Raw genomic sequence first — 22,509 nt, 5'->3', positions numbered from 1 at the left:
CCTTGACCAGTTTCATCCCAGAACATGCACCTGCACTGAGATGAATCTCTCTGACAGATAAGTATCAAGTCTTAGATTTTAGTATCTCCAGTGATGGTCATTCCCCAACCTCTGCTCAAAAGCTTGGATGCTCAGTGCAGAGCAGGCCTTCAAGATATAAAGATATTGTTGCTGTTTAACAAGTACCCTTATCTCCATCCTCCTTTCTCTAGATATTGTGATAAAGTTCCTCCTTTACCTTGGTGGGTCCTGCACCTATTGGCAGATTTGCTCACATCAGTGATCTTCCCCACAATCTCGGTTATCTTCTCCTGTGTCTGATCAGGAGGGAGGAGGTTTGGGGGGAACGGGGGCCCACCCTCTACTCCAGGTTCCAGCCCAGGGACCTGTGGATTGCAGCTGTCTATAGTGCCTCCTGGAACAGCTGCATGACAGCTACAACTCCCTGGGCTACTTCCCCATGGCCTCCTTCAAACACCTTCTTTATCCTCACCACAGGACCTTCCTCCTGGTATCTGATAACACTTGTACTCCTTAGTCCTCCAGCAGCACACCCTCACCCACACCCTCACCCTCACCCTCTCACTCTCAGCTCCTCACACACACTTCCTCTCCACTGGGTCCCTTTGCCTGACTGGAGAGCTCCTTTTTAAACCCAGGTGCCCTGATTAGCCTGCCTTGATTGGTTGCAGGTGTTCTAATCAGCCTGTCTGCCTTAATTGGTTCTAGCAGGTTCCTGATTACTCTAGTGCAGCCCCTGCTCTGGTCACTCAGGGAACAGAAAACTACTCATCCAGTGACCAGTATATTTGCCCTCTACCAGACTCCTGTACCCCACTGGTTTGGATCTGTCATAATACATTGACAGACCAAGGTAGCCACCGAGTTGTGCCTTTGATTGTATTGATGTAGCCCCTTGATTGTATTGCTGGAACCCTCATCCCATCCCTTCCTTCATGTCATATTTGGCAGTTTCAATGGTTAGCCCTGCCTTCCTCTGTCTTGTGTGAAGTGCCTAGCACAGCCGGGGGCTGTAGCATTTCTCTTCCTGCCCCGATTGTTTGCTCTCTTTTGGAGGCACAACGGAAACCAGACTAATGATCCAGTGCCTCAGTCCCTGCTCCCTGCATTGTGCTTCACAACTGGGCCCTCCCCTGATCTGAAAAGACCACCCTGGCCTCAGCTCTCAGAGATTTCTTGTCGTTGCCCATTCAGTCCTAAAGACTGCTTTTAAATACATGCTGCCAGATAGGGGGAGTTGCATTAGCTCTACCTTCCTGGCTTGGCTGAGAATTTACCAAACTCATTTTATTCGCTACCACATACAACCATCTACTCTGTTTTGGACTTCTCCACTTCCATAATTCTTTTATTCTAGGATCTAGGGGACACTAACATGAATTGTAAGAGGAGAGCAGTTTAAAGTAGCAGTAGAAATGCTTTACTCCTCTGCCAAACAAAACCCCAAGCTCCCTCCCTTATTTCCCCCTGTTAGCGGTTCTCTTTCTGTGTCCTTCCATGCAAAGGAGATGAAGGAAGGAAGGGATGGCAAGGAACAGGAAATCGTAGGGTCAGAAAAAGATTCTGAATTTGGTGCAAGTGACAGGTGCTGTATTGACAGCCCTGGAGATAAGAATCAGTCCACAGCATAGAGATGGCACTAGCAGCTGCCCTTACATTGCTTCCCTGCTCCCGAGAAACCAGCTCTGGGAGGAAGATAATTTAGTCTCTGTGGCCCAGGTGGCCTCTGTCTGGTCTCTTTGTTCAGGCTGCCAGCAGAGGTGCTAATTAGGGCCAGCTATGGTGATAGTTTTTGTGATGAGGACATTTATTCACTTCAAACTTGTCTCCTTATTTTCAAGACAAAATTTCAGCCTGTGTCCGTGCCAACTCTTAAAGATCAATCCAAGCTCAACATGGCTAAAATAGAGCTTCTAATCTCCCCCTCCCCAAAGCTCTCTCCACAGCCTCCTTTCTCCAACACTGTAGACACCACTACCATCCTGCCAGACACTCAGGCCCATAACCTGGGCATCAGCTTCTGCTGGGGCTCCTCTCTAGGTCTTCACCTCCAGGTCAGCTCTAAATCTTGCTGATTCTTTATGCATCACATCTCCAAGATGTGACCTTTCCTGTCCATCCACACAGCTGAAACTCTCAGCCAGGGTCTCATCATCTTGTCTCAGCTACAGCACCATCCGTTGTGGCCCTGGCGAATACAATCTTGCCCCGCTCATATCTGTTCAGGATTCTGCTGCTACGATCACTTTCCTAGCCTGTCACTCTGAGCACATCAATCCTCTCCTTGCATTCTTGTGCTGTCTCCTCCTTCTCCATTGCAGCAAATATAAGTAGCTTTACTTCACTTTTTCCAGGTCCTTATGACAAATCCTCACCCTGCCTATCATCTCTCATTTGCCATAGAGCTGTTGACGCTCACCTCTGATCAGTCCATGATGCCAGCCTCCATTGCCCACTTGCCAGATTTTCAAACACCTTTGTGCCTTCTCCCTTGTTGCCCCACACACTTGGGAGGTGCTTCCTGTAAACATCCTCAAACCTACCTCATTGTCCTCCTCCAAATTCCTGCTCAAAATTCTCCTTTGCTGTGAGGCCTACAAAAAACTTGACAAGGGATAGGGTGCTGGTGTGCTGAGACCGCTGCCTATGATTTTGGCCAATACTGTCTCATTGTTTCCTTGTGCTCCCTCTCTGTCTTATACTTAGCTTGTAAACTCCTTGGGGCAGGGATCATCTTTTTCTTCTGTGTTTTGCAGAGTCATAGAATTGGAAGGGACCTCAAGAGGGCATCTAGTCCAGTTCCCTGCACTCAAGGCAAGACTAAGTATTTGTACAGCACCTAGCACCATAGGATTCTGGTCTATGACTGGGGCTCCTAGATGCTACCACAATACAATAAATACATACTAATAAAGGCAATGGACTGAGTGCAACTGACCCATTTCACATAGTTCACTGAGTACCATCAGATGGTAAGTTATGTTCCTGATCCTGTCAGTCTAGTCCTGATGGGAGCTAGTAGGGCAGACTGAACCCTGCAGGCCAAAGACAATGAATAATTGCAATTTGTTCCTGTTTTGAAAAAAGCAGATCTGAAAAGCAGGCACGTAAGGTTTTAAAATAGGAAACAGCAATTCCTGTTTGGAGATGCTTCATCCACCTGCTACCCTCACAGTTCACCACGGCAAGGCTGTGCAGGAAATTCCAGGCTTGCAAAGGACTTTTTAAAACCCCAAATACCCTTCCCCAAGCAAAGCATCTTCCAGTGTCACTCTGAAATATTTCACCCTCTTCAGGAAGACATTGCATGATAGTGAATGAGTATCCTGGCCAGATTCCTTTCTCACCATGGGAAAACATGGGTATCTGTCCAGAAGGTGGTTGGGATCCATTGCTGGAGCACTGTGGAGCAAAGCTTACCATTTACTGAATAAAAAAACAATGTAAATTCCTCCCAACTCTGGGATAGAATCATTTCCCCCAGCCTCTGGCAACGCCAAGTTCAGAGACCCACATTTCCAAAAATACCTTCTACTTTTTGGTGCCTCAGTTTCTTGGTGCTCAACTTGAGCTGCTTGAAGTGCCACAAAATCGTTCACTTTGCATTTCTCAAATTGGACACCTCATCTTTTGAATATCTGGCCTTGGCCTCATATGCCCCCAAAGTCAGCTCTCCCATAAACCCTTCACAACCTTCTGAACTCACATAAAAGATGTAATTTCTGGATCCTCACTACAGCCTCAGAAGCTGACAGATGAACTTGGGCCTCAGGTATTTTGAGGATCTCTGAGCTTTTCCCATGTCTGCAATCCCTGCTCCAACCTTAAGTGAGCCGTAGGTGCCTCAGCTCCCCAGGTGGAGAAGGGGTTTGGAAGCAGCCGTAACCTGTTTAAGGCTATCGGTTTAACTGGGTCCTTCTCACCCTCTTCCTCAACATCTTTCCTGCACTGCTGACTATTTATAACAATGCCACATACTTCTCCAGCCCCTTCCATCCAAGAACTTCAAAGCACTGATACTAATGGCACAATGTTCTGGGAGGGATGTCAGGATAGCCACATAACGTAACTATACAGATGAACAATCAGAGATTAAGACTTGCCCAAGGGGACACAGGACCAGCAATACAATCCACATATCCTGAATATCAGCCCTGGGCTCTCAGTAAGACCACCCCTCAGTACTGCCCTTTCTTATTTTGATGGATTTTCCTCAGGGGAGGCTCTGTGTTTTGCTGCCCCAAGCATGGCAGTCAGGCGGCTTTCAGTGGCATGCCTGCGGGAGGTCCGCTGGTATCGCGGATTCGGTGGGTGCCTGCGGGAGGTCCGCTGGTAACGCAAATTCGGTGGTGCACCTGCAGGAGGTCCCCTGGTCCCACGCCTTTGGCATACCTGCCGCCAAATTGCCGCTGAAGCCACAGGACCAGCGGACCTCCCGCAGGCATGCCACCAAAGGCAGCCTGACTGCTGCCCTCATGGCAACCGACAGGCCGCCCCCTGCAGTTTTCCACCCCAGGCACATGCTTGGTGTGCTGGTGCCTGGAGCCACCCCTGATTTTCCTCCTCCAACCCAGCCTGTCTTATGACTTCTTCACACCCAGCTTCCCAAATTGTACTTGTTAAAAGTGAACTGCAAAGGGGAAAAAAATCCCTTATTTTTTGCTTTAATCATGAGGAAGGCCTCAGAGCTTTTCTTTTGTGAAAGATTTTTTCAGCTTTATTCTTTTATTAGAAATAGGAAGTCTTGAATTCCCCTGGATGGGAGGACAAGTGGGATGATGGCATGCCAAGAAATGGAATCTTAAATAGCAGACAGAAGAGGAGAGAAGATGTTGAGTCACAATGTTTAAAATTATGAGATCTCTTCTGTTTGTTTAACTCAAACTGCTGGCAACCGCCTGAGAGAAAAGCTCTCTCTGAAAAGTTCAATATCAACGTTATTTTGTATGAGGGCTGAGAAAGCTCCCACTTCAATCCTCTAATTGGTTTTCCAACAAAAACAGGGAAGAGCAACCCTGATTCTAATGTTAAACAACAAGCAGAATTAATTTTTCTGAGGTGGGGGAGGGAAGAAAAAATGCATAAGCCTGACTTTATCCACTGTAAAGGCCAGCACAGGACATTAGCAAAAATAAAACATTCTTTCCTTTACAGTTCTACTAATGGGTTCCCAGCAAACAAACCAAAGTAAGTGCAATATCAACAGTTAGAGGCCTCTGTCTCAATTTTACTTAATGGATCATCCCACAAAACTGAACTGAGGCCTACACCAAGAAGGGAAAATACTACATCCTACAGTAAAAATGGAAGAGAGTCCAGGTGAGCTGACCTCAGATCTGAATGAATCATTTGCCCCCAGTGCAAGAAGGGAAATTTTGTTATTATAACAGGTAAATAGTCATACACTTTTCTAGCTTTGGCACCTCAACACAACCATATGATCCTCAGTGTTCTCCTAGCGTTCAGCTTTCCTGACACTGCTCCATCAATGGATCCCAAAAGTGCCCTGAAGGAACCCAATGCTGGTGCGAAAAGGAAGTTCAGTCTGTATATTCATTCACAGTCTTGGCCTCTCCCCCACCCAAGGTATATCCCCCTAGCCTGTGATGAGAGTGGAGATGTGCAACTTTCCCTTGCATTGCCATGTGTGTAGGAACAGGCTTGTGGTTGCATGCTCTGACCTACCACGGAACTGTCAGTGAAGATGTCGGGGTGATTCTCATAAATGAATTTCTCTACCCTCAGCTGGCGTAGTTTGAACATCTTGGATCCTTTGTTGGTGAGGAGTGAGAGCTCTTCTAGCATCACATCCCTGGGGATGCTGATCTTCTTCCCCAAGTTCAGCTTGGACCCTTCTTGTGGCATGACTGGAAAAGATACCAGAAGATGCATCTTAGAAAGCTCTCTGTCCCAGGGTGCCTCCTCCTTATTCCCAGACACCAGGCCCTCCACAGCAGCAAGGCCTTGTCTGCATTAGAAGGGTTCCACTGATGGAAATATTATTCTAAACACACAATCCCCTGGATGTCCATGAATGGAATTTACCCTAGTTCCCATCCAAAGTGCATCTGCATGGGTGGGAGTTACATCAGGGCAGCATCCCACTTCTGAGGTACATGAATCAGTGCAAGCGGTCCTCCCATTGCTATCCTACACTGCCCCAGTGGCCTGTCTGGTCACCTTTCTACACTCCACTGCTCTATGATCAGTTCAGCTGGAAATCACTCACCTAGCAGCACTGGCAAGCAACAAGCAAAGACAACATCTGCGACCACTGGATTAAGCCCTACTGGCAGCCACGCAAATGGCTGCGGTTTAATTTGGCTGTGTGCATGGAAAACACCACCCTGAAGTTAATTACAGAGATTCGTTGTAATGCAGTGATCCTCTGACCTATTTAGCATTGTGATCATCCTGACTAACAGTCCCTCAAGCCACAAATCTGATGAGGCCACCAGAAACCTCATCAAAGCCACTGAAGAAATGTTTCCTTCCATTCCCTGAAATTCTGTGGTGGAATCTTAAAGGGAATCTATAAAGTGGGGAGGGGTGTCTGCAGGGCCGGTGCTTCCATTTAGGCGACCGAGGGCACCAGGATTTGGGAGGGTGGCATTTTGCCGCCTGCTGCGGCAATTCAGCGGCGGGGGGGTCCTTCCACCCTCTGGGTCTTCGGCGGCAATTCTGCGGCGGGTCCTTCACTCCCTCCGGGACCCGCCGCCGAAGTGCCCCGAAGACCGGGAGCGCGGAAGGACCCCCCACCGCAGAATTGCCACCAACGACCGGGAGCACAGAAAGACCCCCGTCTAGGGCGCCAAAAATCCTGGTGCCGCTCCTGGGTGTCTATGCCCTTCTCTGCTTCTGTATGATCTTCTTGTTGTTGCTGCTTGTTTTTTACCTTTAAAACACCAGGAAGAGCAAGATTTGCCTCCCCTGTTTTTGCTAGAAAACTCATGAGGGGACCAGAGTGCAGGGGAGGGGGATTTTCTCAGTCTTCGGTTGAAGTGGCATAGATCCCAAATCTTTCACAGAGTGAGCTTCTCTCTCAAGTGTGTGTTAGAGCTTTGAGTTAAATATATGTCTGCCAGAAATAACCTCTGGAACATGGTGAGTGGGTGGCAGGGCTATAATGGTAACACATAGCCACTTTTTCTCTTCATGTTAGGTCCTACATTACACACAGCTCAGCTGGAAACAAGGATCTACCCTCTGATTACAAACCTCTTCCCCTCTCATTTACTGCCAGTCTCTTATGATACCACAAGCACCACTGAGCCTCCAGTGAGTATGCCAGCAAAAACAGGGAATTCAAATGCCTGTTATTTCCAGCGCAATAAACATACAGGAATAATGTTAGGGTCTACTAAGTGCCATGTGAACCTTGTTACTACACATTAAAAGTTCCCTAGTGAGCATTGACCTGTTTGAAACAACAGCCCTTCTTGTTGGCAGAGACTGTTTCCCTCTCCTCCCCATCCCAGCTGGTCAGATGGGCAAAATCTCTGGAGGAACCCTCCCTTAAGCTAGCCAGTTCCACACAGCATTATTCCCAGTGGGAAGAGACTTTCTATAGAATATTGGAGTTATATTTGCCTGTTGATGTGAAGACAGGGTTTTAGCACTTCCGGTTGGCTTGAGCAGAAACCTAAAAACCTACATAAAAGTGCCCTATCCCCACTATCCTGAGCAGAGCAGATTCCTGAGTTCCCTCTTGGCAATTTGGGAAGGGAATAACATTTAGCTTTTTACTGCTTTGCAGCACCTCTGGAAATCTCCTCATCCCTATATTTAAAGTGAGAGTAAAGGGGGTATCACAGCTGTGTACAAACCACCCCTTCCAATACAAACATCCATTGCTGAAGGAAATGTGTCCCTAGCACTGCAGTGGAAGGATACATAGGGCTGAATTCTCCTGTCAGTTGCAATCCCACTGGGAGAACTTGGTCCATTGACTAGTGAGTGACAATCAAGGGGTTGCTGTTTAAGAAGAAAAATAAATTAGGGATGGAGGTAATGATAGACAGATCCATGCTGGTGTGTAGCTAGTTAAAGGCACCGGAGCAGTGACATATATATTCAGGGCCAAATTCTGCTCTCAGTTATACTGGTGTAAATCTGGAGTAATCCCCCTGTAATCAATGGATTTACACCTGTGTAATCAAGGACAAAGTTTGGCCCACTGTGTCTATACCACTCCTGTGTGGGGAATGTTAGAAAACTAAATCCCTGTGAGCTAACACTAGCCAACCACATATGGTGGTATGCGATGTTATCTGAAAGACCTTGCCGATTGGCAGTATGTGTACTGCACCTCATGTTCGGATGTTACCGCCAGAGAATGGATAGGTACATTATAGACTCTCCTCCTGATTTCTCTAAATGTATTTAATGCTTCCAGGATCTTTCCCTTCCCATTGCCTCCCAACCTGGCTCCTTCTCCAAATAACTAATTCAGACCTGCATGGCACCAAATAGAGGCTTCCAGTATGTGCGCTGGAAACCATGGGCGGGGCCGGCTCCAGGCTCCAGTTTATCAAGCAGATGCTTGGGGCAGCCACTCCGGAGCAGGGCGGGCACTTTCAAGTATTCGGTGGCAATTCGGCAGAGGGGCTGCTTGGGGTGGCAAAACCCCTGGAGCCGGCCCTGACCATGGGACACAACAAACAATGGGAATAGTTTGGAATTGATAATCACTGAGTGGGGTGACTCCATCTGCCCACAGGTGTAACAGCACTAGCCAGCCCAGCACATTCATGCACCCCAGTGTCTTGGAGATGGGCTCCCCTACAGAGCTGTGTGAATAACTAACTATCTGGTTCTCTGGCAAATCCAAAAAAATCAAATTTTGGGTCAATACAAAACTGAAATTTTTCCAAATTTTTGTCAAATTGGAAAAAGAAATTCATTTCGGGTTGAACAAAACATTGTTTGAACTAAAATGAAACATTTCATTTTGATATCAAGCATTTTAAAAATATTTTATATTATTTTTAAAATTGAAGGACATTTCTAAAGAAAAAGCCATTTTTAATCAAAATCCAAAACATTTTTCAAAAATGTTGAAATAAAAGTGTTTTAACTATTTTTTTAAGTCTAACAATTCGGTGGCACCAACACAAATTCACAAGGTTTTAGTCAAAATGTTTCACCTAGCTCCATTCACATACCCTGGTCTGTGTAGCTGTATGTAGACCAGGGGTGGGCAAACTATGGCCCGCAGGCAGCATCTGGCCCATCAGATATTTTAATCCGGCCCTCAAGCTCCTGCCGGGGAGTGGGGTGGGGGGGTTGCCCTGCTCTGGCACTCCAGCCGGAAAGTGGGGTCGGGCATTTGCTGAAAGCAGTGGCATGTCTCCCGTCTGGCTCCTATGCGTAGGGGCAGCCAGCTGGGAACCTCAGACAACAGGAGCTGCAGGGTCGGTGCCTGCGGATGGGATGGTGCTTGCAGATAGGGCAGCATCTGCAGATGGGGCAGCACACAGAGATGCCTGAGCTGTGCCTCCATGTAGGAGCCAGAGTGGGGACGTGCTGCTGCTTTTGGGAGCTGCTTGAGATAAGCGCCTCCTGGAGACTGCACCTCTGACCCTCTTCTGCCCCCCTGCCGCAGCCCTGATCCCCCTCCCTCCCTTCAAACCCCTCCTGCACCCCAAACCCCTCATCCCCAGCCCCATCCCAGAGCCTGCACCCCCAGCCAGAGCCCTCACTGCTCCCCATACACCTCCCAACCTCCTGCCCCAGCTTGGAGCCCCCACCCACACCCTGAACTCCTCATTTCTGGCCCCACACCAGAGCCCTCACCCCCTCCCACACCCCAATCCCAATTTCAGAGCATTCATGGGTCGTCAGACAATTTCCATACCCAGATGTGGCCCTTGGGCCAAAAAGTTTGCCCACCCCAATGTACAATGAGCCATGTACCACCAGGAATTTCTGGGAGTTGTGTGCATACTTCTTACCTTCACGAGTTAGTTCCCCAATGAGTTTAGTGGACTTTTTCGTCTTGATAGGAGCTGGAGTTCCTGCAAGGGGCATTACCACAAAGGATTCTCTGCTTCAACTTAGAGAAACAAGGAGTTTGGAGAGTGAAACACTTGAAAACTGTAGTGAGAGAATGGAAACTAGTTTCCTGCCTCTCCTTTATAATACGGTACATAGCCCTTTGTTTCTCACCAGAATTCCCCCCATCCTTAGGGTTGCCACCTTTCTAACTGGTAAGCAGACCTCCAAAGCCCCACCCTTTGCTCCCTACCCTACCTCTTCCCCCAAGGCCCTGCCCTTTCTCAGCCTCTATCCCCAAGGCCACACCTCAGCTCCGCCTCTACCCCCAAAGCCATGCCCCTGCTCCAGCTCTTTCCCTAAGGTCCCACCCCATGTCCACGTCTTCCCCGGAAGCTCTGTCCCACCTCTTCCCCCAGGCCCTGGTCCCTTCTCTGCCTCTACCCGCCAAGACCTGACCCCTGCTCTGTCTCTTCCTCCCAAGGCCCTGCCCCCGTCACTTTCTCCTCTGCCCCCACCATTGCTCACTGGATCATCTCAAGGAGCCTGCCTGCAGGTAGGAGGCTGAGCAGGGACCTATGTGGGTTAATGACCCACCACCTCCCCCTGCCCTGGAGTAACTGAACTTTTGGTTTGGGTGCTATTTAGGGTTGCCAGATCTCCTTTTCGACTGGACTTTCCAGTTGAAAACCAGGCAGCTGGCAACCCTAAGTGGCACCTGGACACAGAAGCCAAAAATCAGACAGTCCGAACAGATGGCAACCCTACCCATCCCTCATCTACAAAGTAGCTTCCAGCAAACTTAATCCTCCAAGACAAAGTTCTCTCATTAGGAAATCCTGATGTCAGCTTTATGGTGGCTTAATGTCATGACACATGTCAACACCCTGCAAAGTTGACATCACCATGTTACAACACAACATTGCCATACCACACTACCATCATGCAACATCACAGTTTCACAGTGCTAATGGACACATGGCTGCAACTCTCTCATTCTACCGTGAGTCTGTGCCAGAACGTCCTGCTCTATGTAAGATAATTTCATCACAATTTAACACCGCTATGCAAATATCATTAGATTGTAGTAGATTATCATCTAACTGTAATGATATTGGCTGCCCAGGAGATACTTTGGGGAATTTGCATGTCCTGTAAGCTTGGATTGTGTGACATGGGCTAATCCTATCAACATTGGAACAGCCCCTCAAAAACTGAGCAGATGGCAAGACAAGCAAAAAGAGCCTTATAACTGTAGATGGTTTACTCCTGAAGGGCTATTAGCCAAGATGGTCAGGGATGCAACTCATGCTCCAAGTGTTCCTAAATCTGCAATTACCAGAACCATCTGGCAGTGGTCACTGTGAGGATGAGGATACTGTGTTAGATGGACCATTGGTACAACCCCGTTGGACCCTTCTTATGTCAGAAGCAAGTAGCCATCACGAGCCATTTCAAGGAAAACCTCCAAATCCTTTGAAGTCAAGGGCATTTGTGTCCTATTTATTTAGCTTTTCACACATCTCTTCATTGAGGGCTTTAATTCCACACCTTGTCTCTCACCTATGTCGCTGGGTAGGTTGAGAGGTCTGCATTGCAAGGCTGTGAGAGGAAAGCAACAGTGTTCTGCAAATCCATTCCAGACTTACTCTCACAATCCAGCATTGAAGTTAAGGAGCACAGTTTTAACAGGGCCACAATCCAGCCTCCAATTTCGCCCTCACAGTGATGCAAACAACACCATTTAGGGGCCAAATCCTCAGCTAGTGTACATTGGAATAGCTCCATTGACTTCAACTTCAAATTTCAGGACCAATCAGCTAGCTAGACATCTAAATCCCATAATTGATCCCTTCCATTTTGCACCTTTAATTATGGGTACAGAATTGTAGGCACTAAATTGAGCTGCTTTTTAAAAAATGACCCTATCAATCTGTGCAAGGTCTCAGTTGCAAACGAGACATTCTGTTCTCCAGATATTTTTCAGTATGTCTCCATTTTTATTTCAGACAGACCAGATCAGGTCCAGTCAGTTCAGCAGGCATTCTTCTGGGCCAGATTTTCTTCTTGATTTCCACAGTTTATTTTCTGTTGGGCTTGGTATGATCTCTATGAAGTTCACATCGTAAAAGTGCCAGACGTGGTATATCCCAAATCAAGTGTCAGCAGGTGCACCAATAAAGCACACTGCATGCCTTCTCCTCTGAGCAGCTGGCCATCTGTTTGGCTATATAAAAGAGGGAGGGTACTGCTTGACAGGATGGGACAATGCTGCCAGGACTCATGGTGAGGGCTGGGATTCTCTAGGGGATACAATTGATAGATCAGAAGTGTGGAAAAAATGGAGGGAAAACTTTTCCCTGCCTGAATTGTGAACTCCCTGCAGCACGTGGGGAGGGATGTCCCCATTAGGGAGTTGTGCCCTATGACACACTGATCCCAGGGAGGGAGAGGGGGGAGCCTGCACGGGTCTGTAATCCATCATTGATCCCAGGCAGAGTGAGGGCCAGGGGAACCTGCAGCATTCTGGGGAGATGGGACACCCTATAGCTTTGCATGATTCCAGGCAGGATAGAGACCCTGCAGCATTCAGTGATCCTAGGACTATGTCAAGACCAGGCAGCATTCAGTGACCCCAGACAAAGAAAGAGGCTGGCAGGATTTTGGTCCCTTCCTCCAGCCATGCCAGGCACAGGACCAAGGCTGCAAGAGGACATTGCCCTCAGGATTGCTGTATCCTCAGCACAATTCCTTCCCACCAAACCTGCTGTTCACTTCTGCAAACATTTCAAAGTTAGTTTTCTGGTTCTTCCTGCAGTTTGAGGCTGGTCCCTAATCTCTAGCTCCTTTGCAAGCACTGCCCATCTTCTGGATCTATTCTGCAGCAAGGGGGACTCACCTCTGCTGACTGTTCCAGGTTCAGACAAACATACAACCCTTCTGCCCCGGCCCCGCAGCAGTGAGATGGTGGTGGGCTGCTTTCTCCGTGTCCCTCTGTTCTCAGTCCCTGCTGATCTAGGGCACCCGTTCTCAGCCAGGACCTGCACAGCACAAAGTGCTGATGCAGAGTGCTGTGAATTTGACTCCTGGAGGCTGCTCAAGCAGGCATCCAGTGGTTATTAATAGTAGATGGCACCAAGCGAAGGGGTCTCAGATAGCACCAGCATAAGGGAGAGGAGGGAAAGGAAAAGAGTGCACCTCAGCACTCCTTCAGCTGCTCCCTCTGTCCCAGGCCAGAAACCAAGCAGGCACCAAGCCTGTGGAACTCCCCATTCCCCTTCCTCCCAGGGAGTTAATGTCTTTCTCCTGCACCCTCACAACTCCTGCCACTCTGCTACCCCTGGCCTCCTCACAATTACTCCCACTCCATTCCCCTATTGTATATCCCAACATCCGGTGTGCTCTAGTACCTCCTTCCATTCGACACGCCCCTGTCACTGCCACATTCACTTCCTTCCCTGTCTTTGCACCTCTGGCTCCATGTTGCTTCCCCCTGTGGTCAAGTCACTCCCTGTTCCACTTTTCCTCAGTGCCCGAGTCCCTTTCCCTCTGCCACCAACACCCACAGAGCTCCCCCATTACATGCCCCCTGTCCCCCCAAGTCCATGTCACATTCACCTGTCACTGCCTCTCTTCTCCCAGCATCCACGTCACTTTGCCTCCTCTACACCTCTGTCACCTCCCTGCATTACTTCCATCATTCCATGCCTACATACCATCCCCCTATTCACACCCCTAGTGCATGCACAGACCCCTCATTTCACACTCCAGACAGGTGGTGACAGGGTCAATGTGAGCCAGAGGGGCCAAGTAACACACCTTGTTGCACCTGGAGGGTAGGCCAGGCCTAATTAAAGTTGCAGCCTTCTGGGTGGTGCTATAAAGAGAGGAAATGTGGAGCAGAAGATGGAGGACAAGGAAAAGTTACACATGGCAGTCATGGGAAAATTATCTATGGCTGGAAAGCCACATGGCCAAAGGTGGATTTTGATATATTTTGTAAACTTAAGGGTAAAAAGGAAACAATTGGTATAAAAAATAAAGTATATCACACTATAGATGAAAAGTAGAGTCATTTTTGTTGAATACATATAGATGGGTCCAAAAAAGAAAAAACCAGGAAGAGCTGAGGTGGCATATTGTATACCACAATTAGGAATTAGTATGTCTAAAAGCAATCTGATTTCATAGCTGTTATGACAGTAGCAAACTAATAGCAATAATGCTCACATTAAATTGGATCTGTGATGCATGCCCAGCACCAGTAGTGTTTTGGACTCACTATCAATTAACCTGTTCTCAGTAGATCCTTTAGGAGCTTGGAACCTTCTTCTTCACTCTTGTCCTGATCTTCTGGGTTTTTTCCTAGTGGTAAATTTTTAATCTCCAGTTTATTCTTACTCTTTGTGTTAATCCAACCCATTGGCCTGTGATGAGGCGTCTGCCCCACACTGGCTAGTACAGGGTTAATAGAGCAGTAGGGAGGCTACATCAGAAGCAGCCAATAGGAGAGGGGCTGTGACAAGCGGCCAATAAGGGCCCAGCAGGCCCATCTAAGAAACCACAGGGCACAGCAGAGGCAGTAGCTGCCTGGAGCTTGAGGACGAGAACTATGTCCAGACTAGGCTGCAACCCTATAACACCTTGGACAGAGCAGTGCAGGCTGGAATCTGGGGAGAAGAGAAGGCACTCCAGATGGGCTGCTGAGATTGAGGAGGTTGCTGTGGTCATGGGGAAGTGGCCCAGAGAAATGCAGTTCTAGTAGAGGCAAAGGAATGTAGTAAGTGTCTGCAATCCACAGGATCCTGGGCTGGGACCTAGAGTAGTGAACAGGCCTGGGTTCCTTGCAATCCTACTTACCACTGGGCAAGAGGCAGGACAAGTGATTGCAGTTACCACTGGGGAAGTGGCAGGCCTATTGAGGAGCTAAACTTCCTCCAGAAAGGGGGGTCATGGATAGTTACACGACCGGAGGGCTGGGCCACGAAGAGGATGCTGTGGTTCCTGGTGCTGCAACAGGGGTTGCAGGCAGACTGTGGAGAAGAAGTGTTGGGATGCAGACAATGGATGGGGGTCTAATAACATAGTTAGTACAGATGGGGGTTAAAGTAGCATTAGCCTGAACTCCAGCTCATATTGGGATAACAGGGAATGAAGTGGTGAACAAAGCAGCCAAAAGTGCTGTAAGAAATGGAAGGATTGACATAGAAATACCCTGGAGCAAACAGGAATTCAAAAGCCTAGGACAGGAGAATTGAAAAGAGGAATGGGAAAATATTTGGATCAATGAAAAAGGAGGAAGAAGATTTTTGGAACTGCGTCCCAGAGTTGGAGATAATGACATACTTCAAGGCCTGGATAGGAAAAATAAAGTGATTTTTGTTTAGAATGCTAACTGGCCATTGTGATTTAAATGAAAATCTCTTCTGAATCAACAAACACCGAGATGTACTGTGTGTGCACTGTAAGATAGAAGAAACAGTTGATCACCTTTTGTGGGTATGTAAGGGCTTTGATAATGAAAGAGAAAAACTTTCTGAGGAATGGGAATGGCTTATGATAACACATTACATTATGTTATTTAGTAAAAATATTGGGTAAATAGGGTAGGGTTAGAAAGGTGTTAATTTACCTGAAAGACCCAAGGCAGAATGTCAATATAAACAGCTAGGTATTTAGGGATTATAGTTGGCAGCAGTTATAGACCATCCAGTCAAGTCTGCTTCGCCATGAACAAAAATGGGGGAAAGTACCGGGGGGAGAGAGATTAACTTTGCAATTGCCTTTTGGCACTAAAGAGACCTGAGGGGAAGAGGAAGGCTCTGGCAGGGTGAGGGGGATGCTCAGAGGGGAGTGCATACTTCTTACCTTCAGAGGGAAGAGAAGATAACTGGAAGATGCAGGATTGGAACCAGCTTCTATGGCTGACCTTCATACACGAGTAGGAACCAGGTCTAGGGGGAAAAGCTATGGAAAGTGGGGAGAAAAGGCTTGAAGAAAGGCTAATGGTAGGAAGTGGCCCAGGGAGGCGGCAGCAAGGTGGCTAATGGAGCAGACACTGGAGCAGACACTGGCTGCTCATTCTAAGATCCCTGGACTATAAGTCAGTGTAGGGTATGGGGCTGGATTCCCCTTCCAACCCTTGGGAGAGTGATGTGAAGCCCTCTAATACCAGGGAATAAAGATTACTCCTGGGGGAATTCTGCATCACTGTGCATGCACAGAATTTATGTCCCACACAGATTTCTTTGCTTCCCTGCAGAAAAATGACTTTCTGATGGGGAAGGAAAGGGAAGCCACAAGATTGGTCATATGACCCTCCCCAGCAGTATGTTTCAGGTGCCCAGGGCAGCCAGCAAAGAGGTATATCACTGTGGTGCAGGGTATGGGACTGGGGAAGACCTTGTTGGTGGCTCCTACCCTGTGGTGGGCTCAGCTGCTAGTCCTGGCTGGGCTGGGGAGGGTGGTATTTCCTTTTCCCCTGCATCACTCCTCAGCTGCAGGGGGAGTGATCTCTGTACAGGGAGCTCCTGCCCCATCTGCCCAACCCCCATGCATCCAGGGCCAGCTCCAGGCACCAGCGCAGCAAGCAAGTGCTTGGGGGCAGCTAAAGGAGAGGGGTGGCACGTCCAGCTCTTCAGCGGCAGATCCTTCTCTCCCTCTTGGAGGGAAGGACCTGCTGCTGAATTGTCGCTGAAGAATGATGCGGCAGCGGTAGAATTGCTGCCAAAACACTAGAGCTGGCCCTGCATGCATCCAGACCCCCTCACACCCAGAGTATGAGCTCTGAGCCTAACCCCTCAGCATCCAGAACCGCCCTGGCAAGCCTCACTTCCCCAACATCTGGGCCCTCCACTGAGCTCCTCACATCCAGAACACCTGCTGAGCTCTATCCCTCCCACACCTGGACCACCCCACTGAACTTCCCACACCCAGACTCCCCTGCCAAACTTTATTCCCTCCACATCCAGACTCCTCCCCCCGCTCACCCCAACCACCTTCACCTGGACCCCCCTGCAGAATCCCATTACAGTTGCACCCACAACCCCCCAACAAGCTCCTGTGCATCCAGATCCCCTGGCACCTGGATCCCTCACTGAGCCACCTGCACCCAGATTGCTCCACACAGAACCCTCTCAACCCACTCCTGGATTCCCCCACACTAAGCCCCTCCTCACTTGGATCCTGCTTTGCTGAGCCTGCCTGCCCACACTTGGTGCACCTGACATGGAAAGGCAGGGCCCTGGGACATTTTCTGGGGCATGTCCAGTCCTTGCGCTGTGTCAGGGTTAGGTACAGCCTCACCGCTGAGTCTGTGTCCCAGGGGGAAGCTGTACAGTGATCTCCCACCTCTGTGAAGCCAGTGGCCTGTGCTCCCCAATGCCATGCTGTAGCCTCCATATTTATTTGACATATAAAATTTGCAGAATTTTGGCACAAAAAATTTATATTTTTTTGCACAGAATTTTTAATTTTTTGGTGCAGAATGCCCTTAGGAGTAAAAGATGATTTAAAACCCTGAGAGAAGAGTGGGAGGCTCCAGATTAGGGGCCAGTTGACAGGAGGTAAACTCTGAGAATCAGCATTCTGCAGACAGAGCGCTGGGGAGGACCCAGAATGGATTAAAAGTTCAAGACTGGGGGAGAGGCAAAAGTTACTTTTATTGTGTCTTTCTTGGGTGAGAGATCCCAGAGAGAAGTCCTGGAGCACTGCTCTGACAGAAGAGTGGGGCAGAAGAGGAGCCGTAGAGGAGCAGAAGATGGGACTCTTTGAGATGGTCCAGGTGCGAGGTGAGTGGGTCTTGTGTGGGGGTTCTGGGTGTGTGTGGGGGTGAAGCTCAGAGCTCATACTCTGGGTGTGAGGGGGTCTGGATGCACGGAGTTTGGAGGAGCAGCTCCCTGTACACAGATCCCTCCCCCTGCAGCTGAGGAGAGATGGATGCAGAAAGCATGGGGAGTAGGGCAGTTTGCAGAACTTCCTACAGCCAGGGGAGAAATCTGGGGATAGGTCTGACAGCCCCGGATGCTGTGCAGGAAAAGAGGAAGTCCTGCCCTCCCCAGTCCAGCCAGGACTAGCGTTGTGTGGGACATTGATTCCTTGGAAAGAGAGATTTTTGAAGTGACTTGGACAGACCACTGCAGCTGTCAATGGATGTGTGCCAACAGTGAGACTCCCTTCTACGCCCACTAATGCAAGTGCACCACATCACCCATAACTCCCCCCTTCCCCTCCTGTAACCCATGTAAAACCCCTACCCCTACCACTATGCATGTGTATTTCCTGGATTCCTCTCTCCCCATGCCCAGCCAATCCCCTGCTTTCCCAATGCCTATTCAACTCCCTGGTTCCCTTCTCCTTATGCCCACATTTGTCCCCAATCCCCATGACCCTGTGACTGGTCAGTAACCTCTATGTTTACATGACCCTCCTCATCATGCTTGTGTATCCCTTCTATTGTCTCCCCACCTCACATGACCCTCCTGCACCTCTCCTCATCGCTAACTCCCTGGTGACCTCTCACCCAGGGGAATTACACGGATACAATGGGAAGGACTTGGGGGTTTGCAAGGGCACAGGTGCTGGGAGCTATGTGGGGATGGGGGTGAGATGTCCTCATGAAAGTGGGGAGAGGGGCAGGGGAGTTGTTTTAGTGTGTCATGGGCCTCTTTGTGCTGGCCCCATAGACCAGGCAGATCTCTGAATAGGAAAGAGGCAAGTCATGGCAACTGAGCAATCCAGTTATGGAAGAACTTGGCTGGATTTAGCTGAGAACAAGCATCCAATATGGGGAACAAACTGGGGATGCAGCAGAGAGGTGGCTGTGCAGGGGGCTGTCTCTTAGAGAGTTAGGACATGACAAAAGAGTGCGAAGGAAGCGCCTTAGCCTGAGCTGATTTCCCCTTTGCCTTGCACCGTGCGCAGTTGTTCACAGCAGTGCAAAGTAGGTGTAAAACACTCCCAGTCTGACACAGCTGCAAATGACTAACCAAAGTGTAGGGTGTCCGTGAGCAGAATGCAAACCCCAGAGGTCATTTGGGATTCCATTAGCTGAGTGCTGCAAGCCAGGCTCTGAGAATAAGAGATGTGCCACTTTAAAGCCCTCCCTTTGACACAGCCAGCTCTTCTTGAGGGGAGAGAGGGGGGAAGATGGGTCACGTGACTCAATGAGCCTCCGGGAGAGATAAAGGAGAGGCCTGGACAGTGAGAGAAGTGGGGATGCTCCTGAGGGTGACTGGAAACTCTGGGACCAGGGTCACCAGAGCCTTCCCCAAAATGCACCCCCCCAAAGCCTGACACCTTGTGACCCCACACCTGCCCCTCCTCTCCCCTGAAGACCCCTCACCAGCCAAGCTGGAAGCTGGGGTGGGAGCAGGACTGGGCAGCCCACCTCCCTCCACCCACCCGGGGTGGCAGGGGTCAAAAGCAGCCCTCTTCCCGTGTTCCTGCCCAGGTCAGATGCAGGTACCCAATCTCCACAGCTCCCCAGAGCTGTCCGCATGGCTCTCCCTAAGCTGGCTCTAGCAGGGGGCAGGGGGCCTCAGAGACACAGCCCGGCCATGATGTGAGCTGTGCGGGCAGCTGTGGGGAACTGCAGTGTACCCTCCACCTGCCCTGGATGAGGGGGCCACCAAGGGCATCTTCACGAAACTCTGCAACCTGCATAAAACAACATTTAGGGGGAGAATTTGCTAATATTAACCAGTTAATTTAGTGTAATAAGCTTAAATTGCATGTTTTGTTTTATTTGCTCAGTAATCTGCTTTGATCTGTTTGCTATCCATTATAAGCACTTAAAATCTACCTTTTGTAGTTAATAAACTTGTTTTCTGTTTATTCTAGAACCAGTTTGTGTAATTCATAATTGAGGGAGAGGGGGCAAAAAGCTGTGCATATCTTCCTGTACATTGAGGGAGGGAGTGAATTTCATGAGTTTACGCTGAATAGATTTCTATACAGTGCAAGACAATATCATTTTGAGTTTACACTTCAGAGGGTGTGCACACTTGAGTGCTGGGCAATCCCCGAGCTGAGTCTTCCCACACAGAGCTGATTGCAGAATCTGTATGATTCTACAGCTGGATGTCTCTCTACCTGTATGTGTGCGGCAGAACTAGGTGAGGGAGCTCAGGCTGGTGGACTGAGCAGGCTCAGTGAGATCTCAGGACATCAAATGGCACCCCAGAAGGGGGTCCAGCCTGTCACACCATCTATGCCCATTAACCCACTGGTACCACCGGAGGATAAAATGCTCTTTCTCCTGAAAATAGTTTGCAAAGGTTGACACCTTTGCATCCACTACCACAATGAAGTCAGCCTGGACAATAGGTAGTGAGGAAAGGGGTTTCACCACTGTCCCTCCTGCATCATGCTAGTGAGAACTGTTTGAAGGGAGAAACTCAAGAAATCCCTTTGGCTAGTCCACGTGCCTTGGACTTTCTGCTTCCTTGGGTTCTGAGCTGTAGTGAGAGTTTGGTCTGAATTCACCCCTTTCATCTGTGCAGGGAGCTCTCACTGAAGTCAGCAGGCACAGCATATGTGAGTATGAGGGGAGCCTTGAGTCCTGCATGATTAGAACACCTCCTTGCAAAGGATCAGCTGATGTGCATTTATAGCACTTGGAATGGATTACAGAGCAGCCTGGATGGAACTTCGGGGCCCTCCTGACCACTTTATTTTCAAAAATATTTTGCCCTGACCTCACTGTGCACCGCAAACCAAAACCTCGCTACTTCCCAAAACCGTTTTTGGAGAAGCAGGTGACTTTGCTAGAGCAGACAGGCCCTGCTACAGGCAGGCTGGGCTCCTATCCCCTGGAGAGCCACTAAGAACTTGTAATGTACTGAAGCCAGGGCCACTGGACTCTAGAGATTTGCTTAATGAAGGGGGAAGAACTCTCCACGAGGCCTTATTCTCAGGGGCCAACATGCCAGTGAGCAGGCATTCCAGGAGCCCTCTTCAAATGGTAACAAACCACCTGCTGCCAGAACTCAGGGATGAGACCAGCCCTCCCTGCCTATATGTGGCTCATAGTAATTGTCACATGTGATCTGTGAACTCCAGCGGGCAAAAGATTAAGAGGGGAGGATTTGATAAATCTGCCATAAGATTTTAAACCCTCCAGACTTAACACCACAGCAGATGAATGCGAGATCTCTAGCTGCAGTTGAGAAGAACAGTGGCAACATCTAGTGGCTATTTAAATTATAGCTCGATATTTCCTGTGGTTTATCACACACCACAGAAAAGAACACCATACTTTACTGCATCATAAGTTATCTTATGACATACTACATTGTTCTTCCTTTGATCTAGGCTGCTTTAGGTATATGCTCCCATAAAGCACCTTAGAAAACATTCTGGTCTTCAATTTCCCTTGTAGGCAGTACACTGGAGTTCAAGTTCCTCTTCATCTGCCTTCTTAGTCATTAGTAATCCCCTGGCTTTGCTTTAAGCTCATTACCTTGGTCCTGCCCCCCACCCCCTAGTCTTGTAAAGTCGGTCTGGGTCCTGATCTGCTGTGACCCTTATTTGAGAAGGTTAACAGCAAATTTAATCAGAGCCATGGACATAGCAACTGGCTTTCAGTGTGTTTAAAGCCATCTGGAGTTGCTCATAATCTTCCTCACTAAGCTTTATTAAGCGAAACAAATCACAGCCCCATCTTGCAGTCAGCACATATGCAGAACTTTGACTCCAGCAAGGACTGCACATGTGCCAGGACAAAAGACTCAAGCTTCTAGTGCCATCTGCAAGCTGCACCCATTCCTTGGACCCTCCCTTTTACAAGTCAGTTAGAAATATACTAACTAGGCCCCTTGGACACCACACTATTGACACTTCTCCATAATCTGAGAGGCAGCAGCCAGCTTGTGTGTGGCCCTTGTGGGTATGGCTATGCTGCAATTAGACACCTACAGCTGGCCTGTGCCAGCTGACTTGGGCTCGAGGGGCTGGGGCTAAGGGGGTGTTTAATTGCCATATAGACGTGCAGGCTCGGGTTGTAGCCCAAGCTCTGGGACCGTGCCACCTTGCAGGGTCTTAGACCTTGAACCTGAACTTCTACACTGCAGTTAAACAGCATCTTAGCCCCATCCCAGGAGCCTGAGTCATTTGGCATGGGCCAGCTGTGGATGTCTAACTGCAGTGTAGATCACCCTGTGTGAATACCCAGGGGGTGGGAGCGAAGGGCCTGGGGAAAGGAGTGTGATTCAGGAAGAGACAAACATGTTCTGAACTAATGAGATTAGAGCTACACCTCCTTATGCCAGGAGTGAGTTCAGCCTCTAGTTTGAAGGCTGCACCCTAAGTGCTGCTGAGAAAAATATGTTCTTGGCTTCCATAGCTGCTGCAACTACTAACCGACTGATGGGTTCATTTGCGTGTATGTTGTATCTGATCCCCTTTGTCTGATCTTCAGTTGTAACTCCCGCTCCTCCCTCCCAGTGCATGGCTTGTCTCTCTCTGATGCACCTAGCACAATGGGGCCCAGCCCCA

General features: G+C 48.9%; 2 protein-coding genes across 3 annotated transcripts in view; one reads left to right on the top strand and one right to left on the bottom strand.

Annotated features, from left to right (window-relative positions):
• Positions 1–13,099, bottom strand: part of MYOZ1 (myozenin 1) — a 29,005-nt gene extending 15,906 nt beyond the window's left edge. The window contains exons 1-3 of one of the 2 annotated variants that reach the window (XM_032768717.2): positions 12,914–13,099; positions 9,975–10,116; positions 5,707–5,888 (exon numbers count right to left, since the gene is read on the bottom strand). In XM_032768717.2, the coding sequence (XP_032624608.1) occupies positions 5,707–5,888; positions 9,975–10,050 (258 nt within the window). In that variant the 5' untranslated portion in view covers positions 10,051–10,116; positions 12,914–13,099. The remainder of the gene's footprint in view (positions 1–5,706; positions 5,889–9,974; positions 10,117–12,913) is intronic. The other variant, XM_032768718.2, reaches the window with a different exon arrangement.
• The window catches only part of SEC24C (SEC24 homolog C, COPII coat complex component), a 647,635-nt gene that overhangs the window by 465,057 nt on the left and 160,069 nt on the right, over positions 1–22,509 (top strand). The gene's annotated exons all lie outside the window — the stretch shown is intronic.

The sequence above is a fragment of the Chelonoidis abingdonii genome, chromosome 16, assembly GCF_003597395.2.
Source record: "Chelonoidis abingdonii isolate Lonesome George chromosome 16, CheloAbing_2.0, whole genome shotgun sequence".
NCBI classification, from domain to species: domain Eukaryota; kingdom Metazoa; phylum Chordata; order Testudines; family Testudinidae; genus Chelonoidis; species Chelonoidis abingdonii.
The sequence above is the reverse complement of the archived record's forward strand: the minus strand, read 5'-3'. Positions and strand labels throughout refer to the sequence as shown.